This window comes from Leguminivora glycinivorella, chromosome 7 (assembly GCF_023078275.1).
Source record: "Leguminivora glycinivorella isolate SPB_JAAS2020 chromosome 7, LegGlyc_1.1, whole genome shotgun sequence".
Lineage (NCBI taxonomy): Eukaryota > Metazoa > Arthropoda > Insecta > Lepidoptera > Tortricidae > Leguminivora > Leguminivora glycinivorella.
In genome coordinates, this window is record NC_062977.1 from 8,656,171 (window position 1) to 8,678,029 (window position 21,859).

The window sequence follows — 21,859 nt, forward strand, 5'->3', positions numbered from 1 at the left end:
CCAAACTCCTATCTCAAAGAAGCCTGCGTTACAAATCTTAGCCTTCATAGTTTTGCAACAGAGTTACAAATTGAATAGGATAGTTAAAAAAGATACGATGGAGTCTAAAGTAACCATTAGAAATGTAACAAGATCACGCGAGTACCTGTCGCACAAAGGAGCAGGTTCGCACGGATCCCTTGTCATTTTTGTGAAAAAGTGTAACTTTTTTGAAGTGCCTTGATTTCGTTTGTCAAAGGGCTTTGATGTGGGTAAAAACTGCCAAAAGGTATTCTCTACATAACACTAATTACTGTAGATACCTACGCGGTTCTATCTACTCCAATTTAAAATAATTTTGATGTTTAGATTTTTTAGTAGATAGGAGACAAACGAGCAGACAGGACGCCTGATGATAAGCGATCACCGCCGCTCATAGACATCCGAAACACCTGATTTTTTGAAAAGTGTGTACTCTCATCTTACAGGATAATCTGATTAAAACTCACCAAGCTTGCTTGGAAGCTTGTTTGTATACGAAGATTTAAAATAAAAAGTCAAAATACTTAGTAAACAATAAGTGATTGGTGAATAGTTTAAAACCTGTGTTGTTAGTAAGTACCTACCTAGGTACTTATGTAGTAGGTACCTATGTATTAGGTACCACTACAAATAATTTCAAGGATTTTGATCAAAAGTCATCTGAAAGCGGAATGAATGCCAAAGTCTAATGGTTCGATAAGCACACAACAGAATGTCACCTAAAGGCACAATACAAAACTATAAACATGAATCTCACAAATACTCAATCTAAACATAGTAAGCGATCGCCGCGATTATAAAAAGTTGGAAGGTAGAATTCTGCGGATCAGGCGCCCTGGAGTGAAGCGGCGCTTTTCAATCGTTTCAACCGCTTTGCAGTGACAGCCGAAATTGCCCTACATATGTAAAAACGGGCCCGTTTGTTTTACAAAACAAGCCGGACAGATATGACGACGGTTAATGACACATTTGACGCCGTCGCTCATTAGGCACTTGCCGTTTTTTTGGAAGGTCAGTTTTTGTAGTTGTCCGAAAGTTTTATGGGTTGTGCATATTTCAAAAGTCTTGAACGGATGGATAAATTAGGGTAATTAAAATTTGAATTCTACTTTGTAAACTGGATACTGTCTGTCTCTGTATCCAAGCGAAGCAGGTAGGTAAGTACTTACGTTACGTACCTACGTCTTTGGGAGTGGAAAATAAGTATGTCAACGGATTAATCGTATATTATGATCAGATGTCATGTCTTCGTGTCTATAGCACTTTTCAAACACGACCGGTACGGTTACAGGTGTCATCTCCATATAATTTGTGATGCAAAATCATAGGATCCTGGGGTCCGTTTGGCAACAAATCCCAGGAATTAGTGTCGGCACTAGTTTTTACAAAAGCGACTGCTTTCTGACCTTCCAACCCAGAGGATAATGGGGTTTCCTTATTCCTCAGGATAGCGAATATTAGATATATGTAGATAATGTAATACATGATATTTCGTAATTCTCATTTAGCGCGAATAGGCTACTAGACTCTTATCGAATTTGGCACAAGAAATGATTGTTTACTGTAGTATGTTCCTGTATTTGACATAAGAAACCAATTTTTATAGATTTTAGGTATTAAAAGTGTAGTGTGTGTGTGGATTGAGTGAGCACCTTCCGAAAATAAAAATAAATATGCTGATCATTTAGTAAAAGTTCTAAAACAATTGTAAAACGAATCTCTGAATTTGTAAAAAGATAAATCAAAAGATACAGCCATTAACATGTGCTCACTCAGTTCTCACAAACTACCAACGAAAACAGTGAATATATTCATTTAACATATAATATTTATATACTAACATTTAGTAAAAAATAGGCCAACCTACCTCTATAAATATTAGATCACCTAGTTACGTATTTAATTTTTTACAAATAGTTTCTTATGCTCACTCAATCCTCACACTTTTGAAAAGCCGAATTTTGATGAAAAACATAAGATTTAGACCGCTATTATATGTGTATAGTTTAGTAAAAGTGAAATGGGAATTTGTAAAATACAAAACGAACCACTAACGTGTCAGATTTTTTTATAATAAATTTTTGTAAGTGCTCACTCAGTCCACACGTTTTGGGAAAGTTAAAAATGTAAATATCTTACGATTTGTATTTGTAGCACCTAAGACACTCGAAAGTACTTCAACATTTAGTAAAAATTTTTACTAAATGCGCTCCCACTTACAAATCCGGTACGCTCATCTGTTAGCACGATTAGATTACCAGGTTCTGGTTTCTTACTAGTGAAGTATTATATTCTTTGTTTCTTACCAATTATCATTCATGTCCTTTTTAATGCATGAATGTCGATATGGTTATTATCCTGACGTCGATAAAAATTACACAATACACATCATCACTAGGCCAAGAACATAACCTAAAAACAGTTTGCAGATGGAGAATTAATATGGTATTAGTTTAATATAAACTGTTATCAAAATTGAACGAAACTCCCCAATCTCAATATGACAATGGGAAGGTGGGGAAAATCAGGAGCCGACATAGTGTGGTCACCCTACTTGATACATTTGTATGAGAAAAGTTATGTCTGAATATCTTTAAAACCAGACAACGAATATAAAATATTAGATGGTGGATATTTAGTAAAAATTTTTACTAAATGTTGAAGTACTTTCGAGTGTCTTAGGTGCTACAAATCGTAAGATATTTACATTTTTAACTTTCTCAAAACGTGTGGACTGAGTGAGCACTTACAAAAATTTATTATAAAAAAACCTGACACGTTAGTGGTTCGTTTTGTATTTTACAAATTCCCATTTCACTTTTACTAAACTATACACATATAATAGCGGTCTAAATCTTATGTTTTTCATCAAAATTCGGCTTTTCAAAAGTGTGAGGATTGAGTGAGCATAAGAAACTATTTGTAAAAAATTAAATACGTAACTAGGTGATCTAATATTTATAGAGGTAGGTTGGCCTATTTTTTACTAAATGTTAGCAAGGACCATTTAATACTAGACTGATATAGCCCATACAAAAAAGCGTACCCCTGAAAAAAGCTTAGTTTTTGCTTTAAAACTAGATGGCGTTGTTTCGTAACCCGGGAGTGGAAAAAAACATATTTTCACACATATGTTTACTTGTTTTTATATTATACTATGAATAACTATCAAAAAACTTTATTTTAATATCAAAATATTGGCTCAAAACATAATTTTTACAAATTATATTTTTTGGTCGGCCTCGACGTAGTTGTGATCGCTTCGCTGGCTAAGTTTGTTCGCATATTGTCTAACTATTGCCAAATAAAATGACTAGATGACGTTGGTGGACTAGGAAAATGTCACATCCGTTTCGTTGTTCATTAATATAATATACTTAGTGATAATAAACCTATATGTTGAGCTCAAATACGTTCAACAAAACGCAATCATTGTGCCAACAGATGTGACATCCAGTGACATCTGACATCCATGTCACATCACAAATGTCATTGTATGATTTATTGAATATTCATAATATATGGATATTAAATATTTTAGAATCGCAGCAGCAATGCGAGTAGAGATACAGAATTAATAACTGTATAAATTAATAATTGTATGACCAATGACCTCATACATAAAATTACCAGTTTAGGTGACAGAAGGCGAATCCAATTTGTAAACATTAAATTTAATGTGCTAAGGAAAAGAATCTTTCCGATTTTCAACGGGACACGGCTGAAGGGGCGAGCTGGTTTCGACTGCGCCCATGCATCTCAATTGTCCAGAAAGTTCATTCGAAGATCATTTTGCTTATAATAATCTGAGTAATCACAGTGAATGGTTTGACAGTATTTCAGCTAACATGTAGAGAGACTTGCTAGCTTCGTCGGTCAGGCTTCGTCTTGGACACAACGCCGATAGTTAGGCCGCCAGGTGTGGCACTTTGGATTACGTTTTTATAATAAATTAATGATAGTTTGTATTGTTTTGGTAATATATTTTCTACTCGTATACTATACTCGTTTGGTACTCGTATAAACCTAAACTGAGATAATAAATGAATAAAAGGAAATAATTAGTGAAACTCTGATATAAGTAATAATTAATGAGACTAAATGCGTTTTCACATTATCCGATCCGATATCGGATGTAGGACTGATACCCCATACATTACAGGCGCTATCTTGGATTTTTTCCATTTAAATCCTTCCGACATCCGATATCGGATCGGATAATGTGAAAACGGACTAAGACAATAGATACCTTGTTAGTGTTATATACCTATGCCTATGTATATCCCACCAAAAACATTCTGTAAAAAATAGCCGTCTCGATGGAGCTGCTTGTTTATCTCTAAAAAGTAATGAAATCTACATAAAGTTCCTTACTGCGATTTATTTATTATTATAGTTAACTAGCCTTTGCCCGCGGCTTCGCTCGCGTTAAATTCGAAAATCTCTCCACAAACTTCCATCCTCCATTCTAAGGAAGTGGGGGATATAAAAAGAGACAAAAAGTAGCCTATGTCACTTTCCATCCAGTCAACTATCTCCACTTAAAAAATCACGTCAATACGTCGCTCCGTTTTGCCGTGAAAGATGGACAAACAAACAGACACACACACTTTCCCATTTATAATATTAGTATGGATGTTGTGTGACTTGGCCGTTGAAGTGTAGCGGTGCTGGCGACAGATTGGTGCAATGGTGTCATGGAGCACCTGGTTATAAACTTCTTTATACCCTTGTGTATAAAGAAGTTTATAAGTTTCATATTCGATGGTCCGAGCTAAGGTTCGTAAAGCCATGAAGCCGAGCTGATAATCATTGACGCTAAACGCCGATCGAAACGCAGTCTGAAGTGGGTGATAAACGTACGATACGAGCAGGTATGCGTACTTATGGCTCGACCACCTTTTTCGATTGTGTGTCACCGTAAGTACGCGTAAAAACCGCTGCGCATAGTAGTCGACCATCCAACGCGTACTTGCTCGTACGCCTATCACCCACTTGACGTCGCGCCAACACTTTATGGAAAAAGCGGGTTTTCGACAACTAAGTACCAATAAGATTTTAGACATTCAAAAATCTTCAATAAACTGTTTCGGTCGCACTCGTTCAAATATAGGATAGGATTGGTATGAGCGAGACGGTCAGGAGATTGATTGTCAACATGATATCTATCATAAACACCGTTCGAAATGGCCTCATTAAAATCTAAATTTTAAATATATTGAAAGTAATATTACTAATCATTGACGTCACGCTCAAAATGAAAGAGATAGAAAATTTGACAGTATGGTACTTACTCTTTTGCATGATTGTCATAATTCAAAATAAGAACGATGGTTTGCGTTGTAAACAGGGACTGAAACATGACACGGGCCCCTAGCGTCATCTATATACTTTTCACTGTATCACTTGTAATGCCGTTGAACTACCGCGTGCGTATTTTAAAAAAAAACGACATTTTTATTCAAATGACACTCTTAGTGACATCTAGTGACATAGATTTACGGCTGCCAACGGGGTACGGTATTTAGTATGGACTCTGCTGGTCCTTTATAATCGTCCTTGATGTTAGTATATAAATATTATATGTTAAATGAATATATTCACTGTTTTCGTTGGTAGTTTGTGAGAACTGAGTGAGCACATGTTAATGGCTGTATCTTTTGATTTATCTTTTTACAAATTCAGAGATTCGTTTTACAATTGTTTTAGAACTTTTACTAAATGATCAGCATATTTATTTTTATTTTCGGAGGGTGCTCACTCAATCCACACACACACACACAAAAGTGTATGGTGGCTACGTATTTTCAATTAAAAATGTGTGTAATATTTATTTTAATTTAGGCCACCGAAAACGCTGTCAGACGTGTAGTGACGTCATAGAACCTAACTCAACTTCATGCCGAGTCAATCACTGACATGATGAACTTTATGCCTCGTAACTTAAATGTCAGAAAATTGTGTGCTCAATTCGATTTCCGTCATGCGCAGACAATCTATAGATTAACATGGCTAATGATTGCCTAATTAAATTAAAGTAAACTTTATAAATGTTTTTTTGTGGTTTTCAAGTCGTAATAAAATATGGCAGTATTTTTTTCGGTTAATTGGACAGTAATAAATAATATAAAATAGACTTTAAAAAAGGGTCAAGTAGCCTATTAGAACATCAGGCCATGCTTAGCGCAGGCACAGTATTATAAAGAGTACTATCGTACAATATGGCCACTCCCGCTCCCCGCTGAAAGTGCCGCCCACCCACTCTCGATTACCTCACAGTTACCGCCTGTCAAAAACGCGAACAGTCGGCCTGTCATATCTCACTCATACAAGCATGGTACGCGTTCACCTACACGAGCTTAGAATGTGTGCTAGGAATGCGTCTCTTTCATATATTTGATCGCCAGTGTCCGAGGTGTGGCGCAGGCGCAAGGTTCCGTAGTGCAGCTTTGTACTAAGGAGGGAAAGTTTTTGTTATAACAAAGTACTTAGGTTTCTTCGTTGGAAACGCTTATTTATTCCATTTCAAAAATATTCCTAGACATTCCGTTTTTTTAAAAGACCTGTCTCAAACCTGTACTAAAAACGAAACTATAAGGGTAACTGGTTGACAATTAACAGAACGCCACAAAAATAGTTAAATTGCCAGTACCCCCGACTGATCTCATTCATGTAAAAACTTAAGAATATCTACTTCAACACAAAGATGTACCTACTCGTATATATAATGTGCTAACTTTATACATCAGTTAGGTATACAATACAATACTCTTTATTGCACACCTCACATAGTTTACAAGTAATGCACAAGAAACAAAAACAAATTAAACAGAGGTAACAACAGGCGGTCTTATCGCTTAAGAGCGATCTCTTCCAGACAACCTTGGGTACTGGAGTTAATATAATCAGAATATATGGTAGGTGGCTCTAAGAAATATGAGGTATCTTATCACAAGATTTATTTTCAAAGTTCACATCAAGTGTCAAGTCGCGTTTCATCACTTATGCTAAAGTACAGCGGGGAAAATCTCGACTGGGGGTCAATTATAACTAATCCATTTTTTTTTATTACACTATGATGTTGAGTTCTACTTGTATCCACTCACCACGCCTATCATATATATTCGATGGGCACTCTATTTAATAATGCAAACATTGTATAACATATGAAAATAGATACCGTAACGCCCGAAAAGCATCAAGCTCTACTATCTTCAGCTAATATTGTATCTATTTTCAACTCCTGCTTTGAAAATCATTCGCAAGTTGTTTTAACAATACACAATACCTACACATTTCGTCAAACGCAAACTGTAGCACTATTGACATCTGGTGACGAGTAGCGGTACTGATAAATCCACAACTGACGCTAGACTATATAGACTACGAAGGTAAGAACACTGAGTCTAACACTATTCTTCTATGACCTCAACGACTATGTTACATTACGATTCGTAGTCAAAATCGACCGACCCGTCGTCGTCCGACGCTGCGCACGTGCGGCTCGTTTCTTTGTTAGAATTTTGTAGGCATTTAAAAGGCGGCATTTCGTGAACATCAAAGCAGTGGGCCTTCTGTACTTGTACTATTATATATTCTGTGCTAAAATCGAATACTCTCGCACCAGGTAAACCTAAACTCTCTCTTCTCTTCAGCTTTCAAATGAAAACGAAATATGTAAGTTTTAGAAATTTATTACACCATAACACGCGACACAAGACATACTATTTGTACAAACATTTCACATATTAGTGACAACTCTCTACCTCGAGGAATGTAGCACTCGTAAGCGAATAACTTAATGATCCAAGTCGCCTCATGAAGAAACAAAGTAGTATCAACAATATAATAATTCAGATTAAAACAGGGTATGTAGCCGAATGGCAGAAACGCTCACGAAACGAAACGCTCGTAGATATCTATCTCTATTGCTCTTGCGTATTGGGGCGACAGAGCTAGACTACCTTTCGCGGCGTTTCGTTTTCGTTTCGCGTCGCAGAAATGCCAATTGGGCTACGGCACAAGATGTAGGATTGCCACGAGTATGAAATTCGGTATCGCGCGCACTTTTCACGCCAATACGAACTTGATGCCGAGTATATTACGATACAAGTGCGGAAAAGACGAAATTTGACACGATTGGAGATAAATGAAAACTCGATCGAATGGAGTGTTTTAAATTGACACGTTGATACGAATTTCCTTTTCGCACGTGTATCGTACGAATTTTTCAGTACATATGACCCTTAACCCTTAATTGGACAGTGTTCGCTGTGGCGAACATACATTTCAAAAAAATCTACTGGTCATATTTTCATCTTTGTTTATATTTCTTTCGACTCAAATTGTAGCTTTGTATTATTTTAATTGGTAGAAAATTAATTCATTGCTGTCACAATATTGGTATGTCAGCAGTGCACGCAAAATCGCGGCAAGACGGCAACCGCGAAGTATCATCAAGTTATTTATGACATTATATTAGATTTTTATGGTGTCACATTAATAAAAACGACATTTATCGGTTACCAATGAGGTAATTAATCGTACTAAAGAGTTTATAGTTTAGTGTAAGTCTTAATTTAGTGACAGTGATACTTAAAAAGTCATGTTCGTGGCACCGAACACTGCCATCTTCACAGTGAAATAGTAGGTTTGTTGCATGTTCGGTGTGGCGAACACCGCCAGCTACGCAGTGTTTGAATTCCAGAGTTGCATGTTCGGTGTGACGAACATTGCCAACTTATCGGTGGACCTTATACCAAAATATTTATTTCACAAAAGAGCACAAAAGTAAATTAAATTACATTAATATGATGTCTAAATAAAAAAAAATAATAGCTAACTCTAACCTAATTACGCACACCCCGATGCAGAAGTACCTACCACTGTTCTTGCCGCGTTACCGTGTTGAAGCGCGATGGATGTGCATAAGGAAGGTCCTACAGCGAGGATTCAGACCTCTTTTCCTCATGAGTCTTCCCACTTCCCCAAAAATACTTTCTAAGAGTAGATTCATCCATCATCATTCATCCAAGTAAAAAATTCTCAATACTCTCATCCGAGGTTCGCTTCACTCAAAGTGTAGCTAGGCATGCACTTTTTGCCCTCGTTGTCAATAAGTCCAATGGGCCTGATGGTATTCCAGCTATTGTGCTGAAAACGTGCGCTGCGGAGCTTACCCCAGTTTTAATTCGCGTTTTTTGGCATTCATACTGCTCAGGTAAATACTCGTCATCCTGAAAGACTGCTTGAGTCCATCCAACCACAAAGAAGGGTGATCGCACAAACCCTACACACTGTCGGCCCATTGAGGCCCAGATGAGAGAACCTCTCTTCTCTCCAAGGCAATGAAGTAAGTGGTTAATAACCAGCTCTTGGCGTACCTGAAGAACACCAGATTATAGTGACCGGCAATACGGCTTCCGCCATGGTCGTGGCGCTGGTGTTCTTTTGGTATACTTATAGTTGGGCCACCGCCATTGAGAACAAGGGAGAGGCACTGGCAGTTAGCCTAGATATCGCTACCTAAGGTTTTTGATAGAGTTTATCATAAGACGCATCTACCCAAGCTATCCTCGTACGGGCTCCCAGAAAGGCTTTGCACGTGGGTCGCCAGCTTTCTACCTGGGCGAAGCATTTCAGTTTTCATCGACGGTCAATACTCAGAAATCCGGCCCATTAACGGAGGTGTACCCCAAGGATCTATGCTATCACCGACCCTGTTCATCCTTCATATCAATGATAAGCTAGAAACTAATAATATCTATTGCTAAGCGGATGACAGCACAGATGATAGCCAGTACACAGGTCGTGCAAATGCCTATCGTGAGCAGGTTTTGGAAAGCAGAATGCAACTTGTGTCTCAAATCGATGCCTCTCTCCGAGTGGAGTAAACATAATCTCGTCTAGTTGAACCCCAGTAATAAGTTTTGCACATTTTCCGCATATAAAACCCCATTTGACATAACATAGCGCCTAAATTCAAGGACATTCCCCTTACCGTCTCCAAGAGTACCGGGATATTCGGTGTCAACATTACGAAGAAGGTCTAGTTTCGGGGTCACAAAGTACAAAAAGGGCACACAAAGTGTAGACAATACTTTTATGTTCATTTTTACGAAAAAATTGTATGTTATATAGCAAATTATTTCACACTTTTAATTCTTGATTAGCTGGCAGTGTTCGCCACACCGAACATAATTTTCCTGAAAAACTGAAAGATTATGATTTTTTTCATTATTTTTTCGGGGCTCCTTATGACCCATAAAAATAGTATTCAACAAAAAAAAACGGTATTTTTAATGTTTCTATGTCTGCCAAATTAAGGGTTAAACGTTTCGACATAGGCAAGTAAAGTACGCCTTTGCGCCTAAGGGCGGTTAAGTGGCGTGTATACTTACTGTACAGGAAGTTACACACGCGCTAGCGAATATTTTTGTGTCAAACTCGTGGTAACGCTACTTGGCTGTCTTCGTGCCAAATATGCAAATTTCTCAGAGAATTCATTCAATCTCTATATGGCGTTAAAGCCGGGATCCAAACACAGCAGTATAAGTCGTATCATCTCAAACAATAAGAATGCGACTTTTATTGGAAATCGATAGTCCGTAATGTAGTTTAGCTCTGAGATAAGACTGTTAATAATGACAGACAATATCACTGTAGTATTCGACATATCGTTTACACTGAAGGCTATAATGGTCGCATTTATCGACAAAGACATTTATCGACATTTTCAATCATAAGGTACCACATTGTTGGTTGTCGATAAGATCGATTTCATATTGAAGCACACATGCATTGAAAGGCACATATTCCAATAAGATTCGTAATAAATCTACTTATTAGATATGTATATCTATGTGTCTCTAACAATGTGACCATTACAAACCTTCCTTACTACCAACTTCACTGATCTTTGGTAGACCTTACATCTTAGCAAGTATGTGTGTGTCTCTAATACGCACTTTCAAGCTCTATTTCAACTTCATACACTTGCGTAACAATAATAAACAACGAAGGAGATACATACGTATATAAACCGTAACAATAGTGGTAGTTAGATCACAAGATTTCTTATCAATACATAATACAAGTAGTAATATACAAGATATACAAATCAAATAAAACTGGTATCAATTGCAACTTCCTTTACATTCATGTAGATTACATTGATTTGTACGGTGAAAATCAAAACCTAGTGTGCAACAATGTACTATCAATCAAGAGATTGTATATGGAAAAGGTAGCTAAGGAAATAAATATTAAATCGATGCCCAAAAAATATAAAGGTCAGTTAAAAGTTACTTATGATTACAAATGTAAATTAAATTCGGTTCTTGAACCTATGCTATAATATATTATATACTATAATAATATATTAAACCAGCTTGTATTACAGTATAAATACAATGTAATGTTACAATATTTAATTTGATGACCTCACAAACTCATGCGCGTGAAACGTAAACAAGTACAACGCTATAGCGTAAGTCCGTTTTCACATTATCCGATCCGATATCGGATTTCGGATAGATTTCAAAGGAAAAAATCCAAGATGGCGCCTGTAAAGTATGGGATATCGGTCCTACATCCGATATGGGATCGGATAATGCGTGCGTTTTCAGAACTAATACATAAAATATTTCCTTCATTTATTTAAAGAAGTAAACAGTCGTGTGATTTGGCATAAGATGTGGCTTACACAACCAATATTGTTTTAAATAAATATAATAATTTTAAAATAAATCTAATAATAAGTTATTTCGTATCAGTTGATTTCACCGCGTTACGATTCAGTAGGTAATCCCAAAATCAACCGTTTATACGATTTTAAGGTCTGATCTCCATTCAAGTCCAATCTAGCTTAGCCCTGATTTCTTATAAGAATTTCTGATTCTACATACCATATAAAATCAAGTAAGAAAATGGTACTAATAGTTGTTTGTTTTACAAGGGGGCAAATTACTTTGCACTCTTATGGATAAAATACAATTATCTCATCAGTTTCCGAAGAATCATGAGAGCCTTTACCAGTTGATGTGGTGAAAAATCATTCTAGGACTCAAATACATGTTCTACCAGTTTACGTTCTAAGCAGATGACTTCATGCTGATAATTTTCGCATTATTTAATGCAGTGAATACATTTGTTCAAAAAAGGTTATAATAAATATCGAAGGAAAATGCAGAATAGAATTAATTTAAAAAGGTGAAACTGGATGGATCCGAACTTAAACTAAACGCGACTTTCCACAATAAAAGTGCCCGTATGCATTTAAGCATAAAGACCCTTCCGGCATAGAATAAGAATAGTAGTAACCCTTTTAACAAAAATACGCCGCGCGATATTTGTATGTATGCGAGCCGTGTTCGTACGCAACATACAGTCAACCACTTGAAACCTTAGGCCACTGTAGAACTATGTCGTAGTGACGTTATAAATGAGATTGTAAGAAATCTCTTACTACTTGTCATTTTGACATGGTTGTAGAGTGGCCTAGGGTTCGAATTGGTTGACTGTTATAAGCGGATGAGAATGAAAGAGAAGTAATCTTTCTCACCAGCTTATATGTGTTGCGTGTGTACACGGCGTGCGTACATATCTCCATATCGAAGAGTTCATACTGATCTTATACCGTGCTTCAGGCATGGATTGCCACAAATGATAAGGGCTAGTCACAGTAACCTTATAACTCGTCTCGCAGGAGCGTGTATCTGTTTTTGGAGGGTGCTAGCTTTTTGAAGGTGGATTCTGGCGGAGTGGTCACTTTGACGTCGTTGCTGTCCCCTATTTGGTTCGGGTCTGGGCCGTAGTGGAATTCCCTGAAATTAAATAAGGATAATGGTTATTTTTAAGGAATATTTTTAATATTCGTTTTGTCCTACTCTGCAGGAATACTTTGTCTAGTTGTGCCTATGAATTAAGTTTCTGATTCATTTCAAAGTAGAGTATAAGTAGTTTGTACAGTCAAGTGCAAAAATACGTATCGATTTTATCCGCTCAAAAATATGTACCGAGACCTTATTCCGCCGACATAAAGTGCTATGGGACATATTTTTGATAAGTTGTACGCACCCATATTTTTACACTTGACTGTACCTATAAGTAGTATGGTCTATCAACTATTTATCGTTATTATTTTTTCCCTAGCCGGAGGCAGTATACCATTATATTATGCCATGTTCTAAAAATATGCTTATTAGATATCCAATATGGGAAAAGTCTTGTAACTAACAACAAAAACAACAGGATTTACGAGTGAGCCAGAAGACTGAAATGTTGTTTAAATCGATTAAAATATTGAAAATGGAAGAACAAAACAATAGAGGTATCATAATAATAAACAGGCGATTTCTAGTATAATATCATCATTATCAAGAAAATTTTTTGTAATCAAAAGTAAATTATCTCCAATAGCTATCCTGTCGGGGTCAAAGAATACCTACGAAGTGCATATCTACAATGAAAAATAAACCTAACATCAAATAAGCTTAGTGTATACATTAGCAATATGTCACAGTCACGCTGATTAAGTATTGATGGGCTGATTTTACGGTTGACATTATTGTACTAAATAACTCTACCGTAAAATTGCTACATCATAAAATATGTCAACAAAGCTACTACGTATATAAAAGTTAACGCGTGTAAACTATGACTAAATGACGTAATACTCGTAATATGGTATCTTATTTTTATCAAATATTTATTATCACTATAATACACCGAGATACCCAAGAAAATGTTCACTACAAAGATATCCAAATTATCTTTTGTTTTCGACTACACAATTCCACGAGAACCAGAATGCAAACTATTCGTACACTGGCGACCATGAGCAGTAGAGCGTCTTCAAAGAATACCTTTTGAGATGGCGAGCATCAAAAGAACTGCTGAGATGAAGTGGGTAAAAGTTCCAGGTTGCACAGAAGCGCTTCACGGTTAGTATTCCAAAAATACGCACTAAGCGTTTCGCTTCAACATTTATTTTGCGAACCGCCAAGGAGTGGAATGCCCTGCCTGAGTCTGTGTTTCCACATGAGTAAAATCCAGGTATCTTTAAAGCAAGAATAAATAGGTATCTCAAAGGTAAGCGTGCTCCACCGTAGACCGCATCATCACTTACCATCAGGTGTGATCGTGGTCAAACGTCTACCTATTCATACTAAAAAAAGCGCATAATGAAACGGGGTAACACCCCGAACGGTTGAGGCGGGCTAAAGAGAGTGAGGCCGATATTACACTAATATTATCATAGGTATTTATGCCTCCCTTTTCTTCAACGTGAAGAAAAAGGACGGCATGTTGTCTATGGTATTATTTCTATGATAGTGTAATATCGGTCTGAGAGAGAATAACCTGTGCAATTTTCCCTAGTACAAGTCCTGCAGGAACTGATGAAACCGATAACCCCCGCTTCTCGATGTCAATGTTATTTGGAAAGAGGTACATGTGCCGGAACGAGTCGATGGCGATAAGCGGCAGATCAGACACGGCTTAAGGTGGTATAGCTATTGACACACTTGTACATAGTTTAAATCTTACCTGTGTAGTTTCCCCGAGTACAAGTCCTGCAGGAACTGGAACAGTTTCCCCGGCTTCTCCATGTCACTGTAGTTGGGGAACAGGTACATGTGCCGGAACGAGTCGATGGCGATGAGCGGCAGATCAGACACGGCTTAAGGTGGTATATTAGCTATTGACACACTTGTACATAGTTTAAATCATACCTGTGTAGTTTCCCCGAGTACAAGTCCTGCAGGAACTGGAACAGTTTCCCCGGCTTCTCCATGTCACTGTAGTTGGGGAACAGGTACATGTGCCGGAACGAGTCGATGGCGATGAGCGGCAGATCAGACACGGCTTAAGGTGGTATATTAGCTATTGACACACTTGTACATAGTTTAAATCTTACCTGTGTAGTTTTCCCGAGTACAAGTCCTGTAGGAACTGGAACAGTTTCCCCGGCTTCTCCATGTCACTGTAGTTGGAGAACAGGTACATGTGCCGGAACGAGTCGATGGCGATGAGCGGCAGATCAGACACGGCTTAAGGTGGTATATTAGCTATTGACACACTTGTACATAGTTTAAATCTTACCTGTGTAGTTTTCCCGAGTACAAGTCCTGTAGGAACTGGAACAGTTTCCCCGGCTTCTCCATGTCACTGTAGTTGGAGAACAGGTACATGTGCCGGAACGAGTCGATGGCGATGAGCGGCAGATCAGACACGGCTTCAGCTGGTATAGCTAATGACACATAGATAGTTTAAATCTTACCTGTGTAGTTTCCTCGAGTACAAGTCCTGCAGGAACTGGAACAGTTTCCCCGGCTTCTCCATGTCACTGTAGTTGGAGAACAGGTACATGTGCCGGAAGGAGTCGATGGCGATGAGCGGCAGATCAGACACGGTTTCAGCTGGTATAGCTATTGACACATAGATAGTTTAAATCTTACCTGTGTAGTTTCCCCGAGTACAAGTCCTGCAGGAACTGGAACAGTTTCCCCGGCTTCTCCATGTCACTGTAGTTGGAGAACAGGTACATGTGCCGGAAGGAGTCGATGGCGATGAGCGGCAGATCAGACACGGCTTCAGCTGGTATAGCTATTGACACATAGATAGTTTAAATCTTACCTGTGTAGTTTCCCCGAGTACAAGTCCTGCAGGAACTGGAACAGTTTCCCCGGCTTCTCCATGTCACTGTAGTTGGAGAACAGGTACATGTGCCGGAAGGAGTCGATGGCGATGAGCGGCAGATCAGACACGGCTTCAGCTGGTATAGCTATTGACACATAGATAGTTTAAATCTTACCTGTGTAGTTTCCCTGAGTACAAGTCCTGCAGGAACTGGAACAGTTTCCCCGGCTTCTCCATGTCACTGTAGTTGGAGAACAGGTACATGTGCCGGAAGGAGTCGATGGCGATGAGCGGCAGATCAGACACGGCTTCAGCTGGTATAGCTATTGACACATAGATAGTTTAAATCTTACCTGTGTAGTTTCCCCGAGTACAAGTCCTGCAGGAACTGGAACAGTTTCCCCGGCTTCTCCATGTCACTGTAGTTGGAGAACAGGTACATGTGCCGGAAGGAGTCGATGGCGATGAGCGGCAGATCAGACACGGCTTCAGCTGGTATAGCTATTGACACATAGATAGTTTAAATCTTACCTGTGTAGTTTCCCCGAGTACAAGTCCTGCAGGAACTGGAACAGTTTCCCCGGCTTCTCCATGTCACTGTAGTTGGAGAACAGGTACATGTGCCGGAAGGAGTCGATGGCGATGAGCGGCAGATCAGACACGGCTTCAGCTGGTATAGCTATTGACACACTTGTACATAGTTTAAATCTTACCTGTGTAGTTTCCCCGAGTACAAGTCCTGCAGGAACTGGAACAGTTTCCCCGGCTTCTCCATGTCACTGTAGTTGGAGAACAGGTACATGTGCCGGAAGGAGTCGATGGCGATGAGCGGCAGGTCAGACACGGACTTGCCGAGGTGGTGCAGAGGGTGCTCGAAACGCACGCCGTCCGCGGTTAGGAAGTTGATGTTTTCTAGAAATTATTTAGACGAAATAAATTTATTGAAGGACAATTTTACGCATATTATCCTGTTCCTAGTAACAAAAAGGCTTGTGTTATATTACATTCACTTTTAGATAAGCCATGACGCTCAACAACCATGCGATCGTATTATCCTTTAGCCATATCATACAGAGCAACTTTTACTACGGAACTAATCCCAAAATCGTAAACTTTTTTCTGTTTCTCACGTTTTCGTGGCTGTGATGTGATCTCACGCATAAAAAGAGCATATGTCGAAGTTGTTTTTTTTTTTAATTTCGAGGTTTCATAGAAGTAGTCTTTGCCAAGCAGTGGGACATCAGTGGGACATAATAATAATTTCGAGATTGGTCTTATAGAAAACATACTTAGATCTATGTATTCCTATATGTTTTATTGTATTAATTAATTTTTATTTATTTATTTTATTATTTTTATTTTATTTACATACCCATTTTTATAATTTGGGGCACTCCAATTAGCGTAAGTCGTTAACAAAAATTAACTCGCTGTCAGTTTTGTGACGACAATTAAGCATAAAATCTGTCTAAAAATTACTTTTTTCACATTATGAATGTACATTATCGCTTAAAGTTATGTAATTAACACAAAAACAATATTTTTATACAAATTTCATGCTTAATTATCGTCACAAAACTGACAGTGAGTTAATTTTTGTTAACAATTTAAGCTAATTAGGGGGTCCCAAATTCTGAAAATGCTCATACAGACGAATTGAGAACCCCCTTCCTCGAGATATGGGCGGCGGTTAAAAATATAACAAAAACAGATCTTTAATAAGTAATTGCGTGTGTATACAAAATAAATAACAATAACTATCCTCGAGAGTCGGTCACTCTCGGTCTGGAATCGGTCTTCTTTTTTGTCGGTCGAAAAGCCTTGCCCTTAAGTTGCCCGCCCACAAAAGAAATGAAATGATACAGTTGACCATCTCTAACCCTCTGCGTTATTGAGATGAAAATGGGGTTGGGTTAGGACTTCATACGCATCACTAAAAAATATTCGTTGCTTAGTAAGTTGTAAGCAAACTTCCTTACATTGTTTTCATTAACTGAAAACCTTATTAGGTACTATAATTTGATCATAAACGCGTTTGATAACAGGATATGGTTTTGCGATCATAAACGTATTTGATAACAAGATTTGGTTTGCGATAACGACGAAAGAAATGGAATCAATTAGTCAATTTAATCTAAGCGCTGTACTAGTTGCATAGTCCGGAGGTATAAAACATATTCATAATAAAGTATAAAGTTACATGTATAAATTTACCACAAATGTGGCGCGCCATGAGTAAAAGAGTCCTCATACTTCTTCTGCAACAAGGACGAAATTATGTTGCAATTTCAAACGAAAACGCTCTTATTGAACTTGATCGCTAATGATTGAATTTTTGACATGTTAACGCATATCATGCAAAATATCGCTGTCGAATTTACCCCCTTGCTTATTTTTTATACTACGTCGGTGGCAAACAAGCATACGGTCCGCCTGATGGAAAGTGGTTACACATTTTACTTCGACAGTATCTCAACTCGAATACTGTCACAATATCGGTCCGTTACAACCCATTTGAGCAAACTTGTACAGACTCTTTCATGCAAGTACAAGATACGTACTTGTTTGAATTATTCGTTTCAGATAAGTGCTAGTATTATTTTTCTTCTCTAGCTGTAAAACACATAGAGAGATAAAAAATAAATTCTGAACTTACGTTTTTCAGACTCCAAATCTCTCTTAATAATCTCCTTATATCTCTTGACGCTCTCCGTGTCCGTAGGGTGATGGAACAGGATCAGGAACGGCAGTCCTTCCTCCGTGAGCTCCTCGGCGTTTTCGAACGTGATCTCCCGCACTAGCGGTATGCACTTCTCTTGCACCCATTTGTATAGTTCGTCGAAGTTTGTGAGCGAACCTTTGTAGGTTTCATCGGGTCTTCGGAACGTTTGCGGTCAGTTCTGAACACGACGATTGGTTGACCTGAAATGAAATATTCAAAACCATTGCTTTGTATTTCGATAAAATAATTTCTTTAGGCTTTGTGACCTGTATGGGCTGTATAGACTACGCAAGTTTTTGTATGATGTGCTAACAACTGTTAGTGAACGAGCAGACGAGATGATGGAAAGGGAACATTGTCATTTTTAAGATATTTGGCATAACATTGTTTACATGATACGAAATCTGTTTTGTGTACCTACCTAATAAAGGAAACAAAAACCGGCCAAGAGCGTGTCGGGTCACGCTCAGTGTAGGGTTCCGTAGTTTTCCGTATTTTTCTCAAAAACTACTAAACCTATGAAGTTCAAAACAATTTTCCTAGAAAGTCTTTATAAAGTTCTACTTTTGTGATTTTTTTCATATTTTTTAAACATATGGTTCAAAAGTTAAAGGGGGGGGGACGCACTTTTTTTTCCTTTAGGAGCGATTATTTCCGAAAATATTAATATTATCAAAAAACAATCTTAGTAAACCCTTATTTATTTTTAAATACCTATCAACAATATATCACACGTTGGGGTTGTAATGAAAAAAAAATATCAGCCCCCACTTTGCATGTAGGGGGGGTACCCTAATAAAACAATTTTTTCCATTTTTTATTTTTGCACTTTGTTGGCGTGATTGATATACATATTCGTACCAAATTTCAGCTTTCTAGTGCTAACGGTTACTGAGATTATCCGCGGACGGACGGACGGACGGACGGACGGACAGACAGACATGGCGAAACTATAAGGGTTCCTAGTTGACTACGGAACCCTAAAAAAAGAACGTGTATAACAATGTATTCGTTATTCGTTTCATTACTAAAGACAAAGAAAGCTTACATATCTGCATGAGATAAGGTAGGTAATTACTAATTACATAAAAATGTTATCTTTTGTTTCAAATAAAACAATAAGGAGAGAACGTGCGTAAAAACCGATATTTTTTTATTGGCATGCATCGATGACGCATTGTAAAATTAAAGACATTGTAAATTAGTTTTTAGTAAGTACCTACTTTTTAGTGGTACCGCCAATTTCATTGACAACACTTTTAGTAAAGGCAATTCAGTTGACGGTTATGTGTAAGTAATGAAGGAATACTACATATGTAACTAAGCTCACGCTTGTATTCCCAAACGGGGTAGGCAGAGCATCTATAAGTTTCAGTGCCACTGTTGGCAAATGAAGGGGTTAAAAGAAAACGAAATTGTCATACTGTGTCAGGTTGCCAACCCATCGCCCACGCCAGAATGCAACCCATAATCCCACAGTCGACTTCTACAACACCCAAGGGAGTAAAAGGGGGTAGTGAAATTCTTAAGCCGTCACTGTGGTGGCGGTATAATATTACCTATACGGATATAAATCTAACAATGATGTTTTGGTAAATTAAATTCCCATAACGAAATGCGAAGAGAATGTCTATGCAGCGGAAAGAAAGAAACGTCACACGATCATACAAGCAAAGGTTACATTGCGAGAATGAGGGGTTTTGAAACACCAATGAGTGGAAATTTTAGTATTTCGAGACATGAACTGAATAACCTGCAGCGGTATCTACAAGTGATTGCTTGTTGTTTGCGATCGGGTCGCAATCGGAATTGCAAACACTGCTGCAAGGCTGAGTTAATATAAGATGAAATTTATTTTTGTCTTTTTTTCCACCTCCTATTTTTAGCATTCATATTGAGTGTGACAGTATCATACATAGGTATGGTAACCCAAGAATTATTTCGGGCCCTATTCTATACCACTGTTAGCGAGTTGCGGGGCGAGCAAATCGTACCTACTCGCTGCTTCTTGCCTCGCTCGCAATTTGCTTGTATGTCAGAGCCTTAAACAAATACTAATAAAAATAGTTTTTCTAAACCTACGTTTCGTGATATTTTCATGTGAAATTCTCATAACTCGCAGACTAATTGGTTTTAACCAATACCTACTCCTTCAATTGAAAACTGGTTTAGCTGCTATTGAAGTAGTTAGGTAAATCAATTATGACTACAAAAAATATAGTCAAGGCTTCATATATTATGGATACAAATCACGCTAAAAATTGGTAAAAAAAATGTCGAGAAAGAACTATCATGGTGCCGTTTTTGCCTCATCAGTAACGACATTAGAGGATGCAATAGTTGTCAATTAGATTTGTTTACGCTACCGATATTTGAGTAGATACGGTATCCAGAGATGATAATCTCTGGAAGAACTATTATGGTTCCTAATTTTCCATTTTGGCCATGGAATTATAGAAAAGAAAATTATTTTTCCCCTCACTAGCTCGGAAACACGTGTGTTGAGTTCCAAATTTATTATTTTTACATTTAAGGTAGTTTTATATTAATATTTTCAAATGTAGGTACTTGCGAATCACCTCACCCTTCCAAGTCACCTATCCTTTGCCAACGCACGTGAGATGAGTATATCTGTCTCACTCGCCGCGATTCGAGAAGCAATTTTCGCCTCGATCAGTTCCCGTCTAAGCTCCGTTTGGCTAACAGCCTGCGCATGGCTAAATATCAAAAATGTGATAAATATTAACGCGCCCCTAAAAACTGTTGTGGAAAAGTGTATCGAACTATTGTGCCGATTGCTGAAAGGAGTTTTGGAAAAGCTAGCTAGCTGAGAAGACCTAGAAGAAAAGATAAAAAGGTAGGCGTTGGCATTTTCCTCTTTCCTTTTAAACAAGGTGCAAGCAAGTATTTTGTGTCGTAATTTACTTAATATTCAAATTTATACAGTCCATTTATTTCGAAGCTAAATTATTTTAAAATCATATCCTTCGTGGCGCTTTGAGGGTCGCAATTGTCATATAAATTAATTTCCCGCATAAGTATGTTGTGAAAGCGCTAACATATTTTTTGGTCACTTCTCGCCGAATAGTTAATCTTTTCCATTAAATATACCGCTAACTGTATGGTCATTGTGCTACGTAACTGAAATACTCTGTCACTCATCCTATTATATCTCCCGCATCGTCAGGTATTTCATTATATTTCCGCTCCGCGTTACGAAGTACGATAGATCGTAGGTTATTTCTTTATATATTTTATTTTTACGACAAAAATACTCATACACGTGTTCCATTTTTCCTTTGTTCGCATTTCAAAATTGTTAGCCATATTTGAAATAGTCAAGATATTCATTCGTGAATCTTCGGAATTGTTCGGCTCACTTTCGCTCGTTCCGATCGTTTTCATTCCATATATGATTGCACTGCTCGGTCAGCCAAACCGCACCGCACCGCTTACCGAAATATTACAGGTAGAAAA

At 37.8% G+C, this 21,859-nt stretch overlaps 1 protein-coding gene across 1 annotated transcript in view; it reads right to left on the reverse strand.

Moving 5' to 3' along the window:
* Positions 1 to 7,699: 7,699 nt before the first annotated feature.
* Positions 7,700 to 21,859, reverse strand: part of LOC125227890 (endoplasmic reticulum resident protein 44-like) — a 30,246-nt gene continuing 16,086 nt past the window's right edge. Inside the window, 5 exon segments of the mRNA XM_048132281.1 lie at positions 7,700 to 8,273; positions 10,356 to 12,845; positions 16,374 to 16,572; positions 18,317 to 18,535; positions 18,538 to 18,582. Coding sequence (XP_047988238.1) covers positions 12,710 to 12,845; positions 16,374 to 16,572; positions 18,317 to 18,535; positions 18,538 to 18,582 — 599 coding nt within the window. The 3' untranslated portion in view covers positions 7,700 to 8,273; positions 10,356 to 12,709.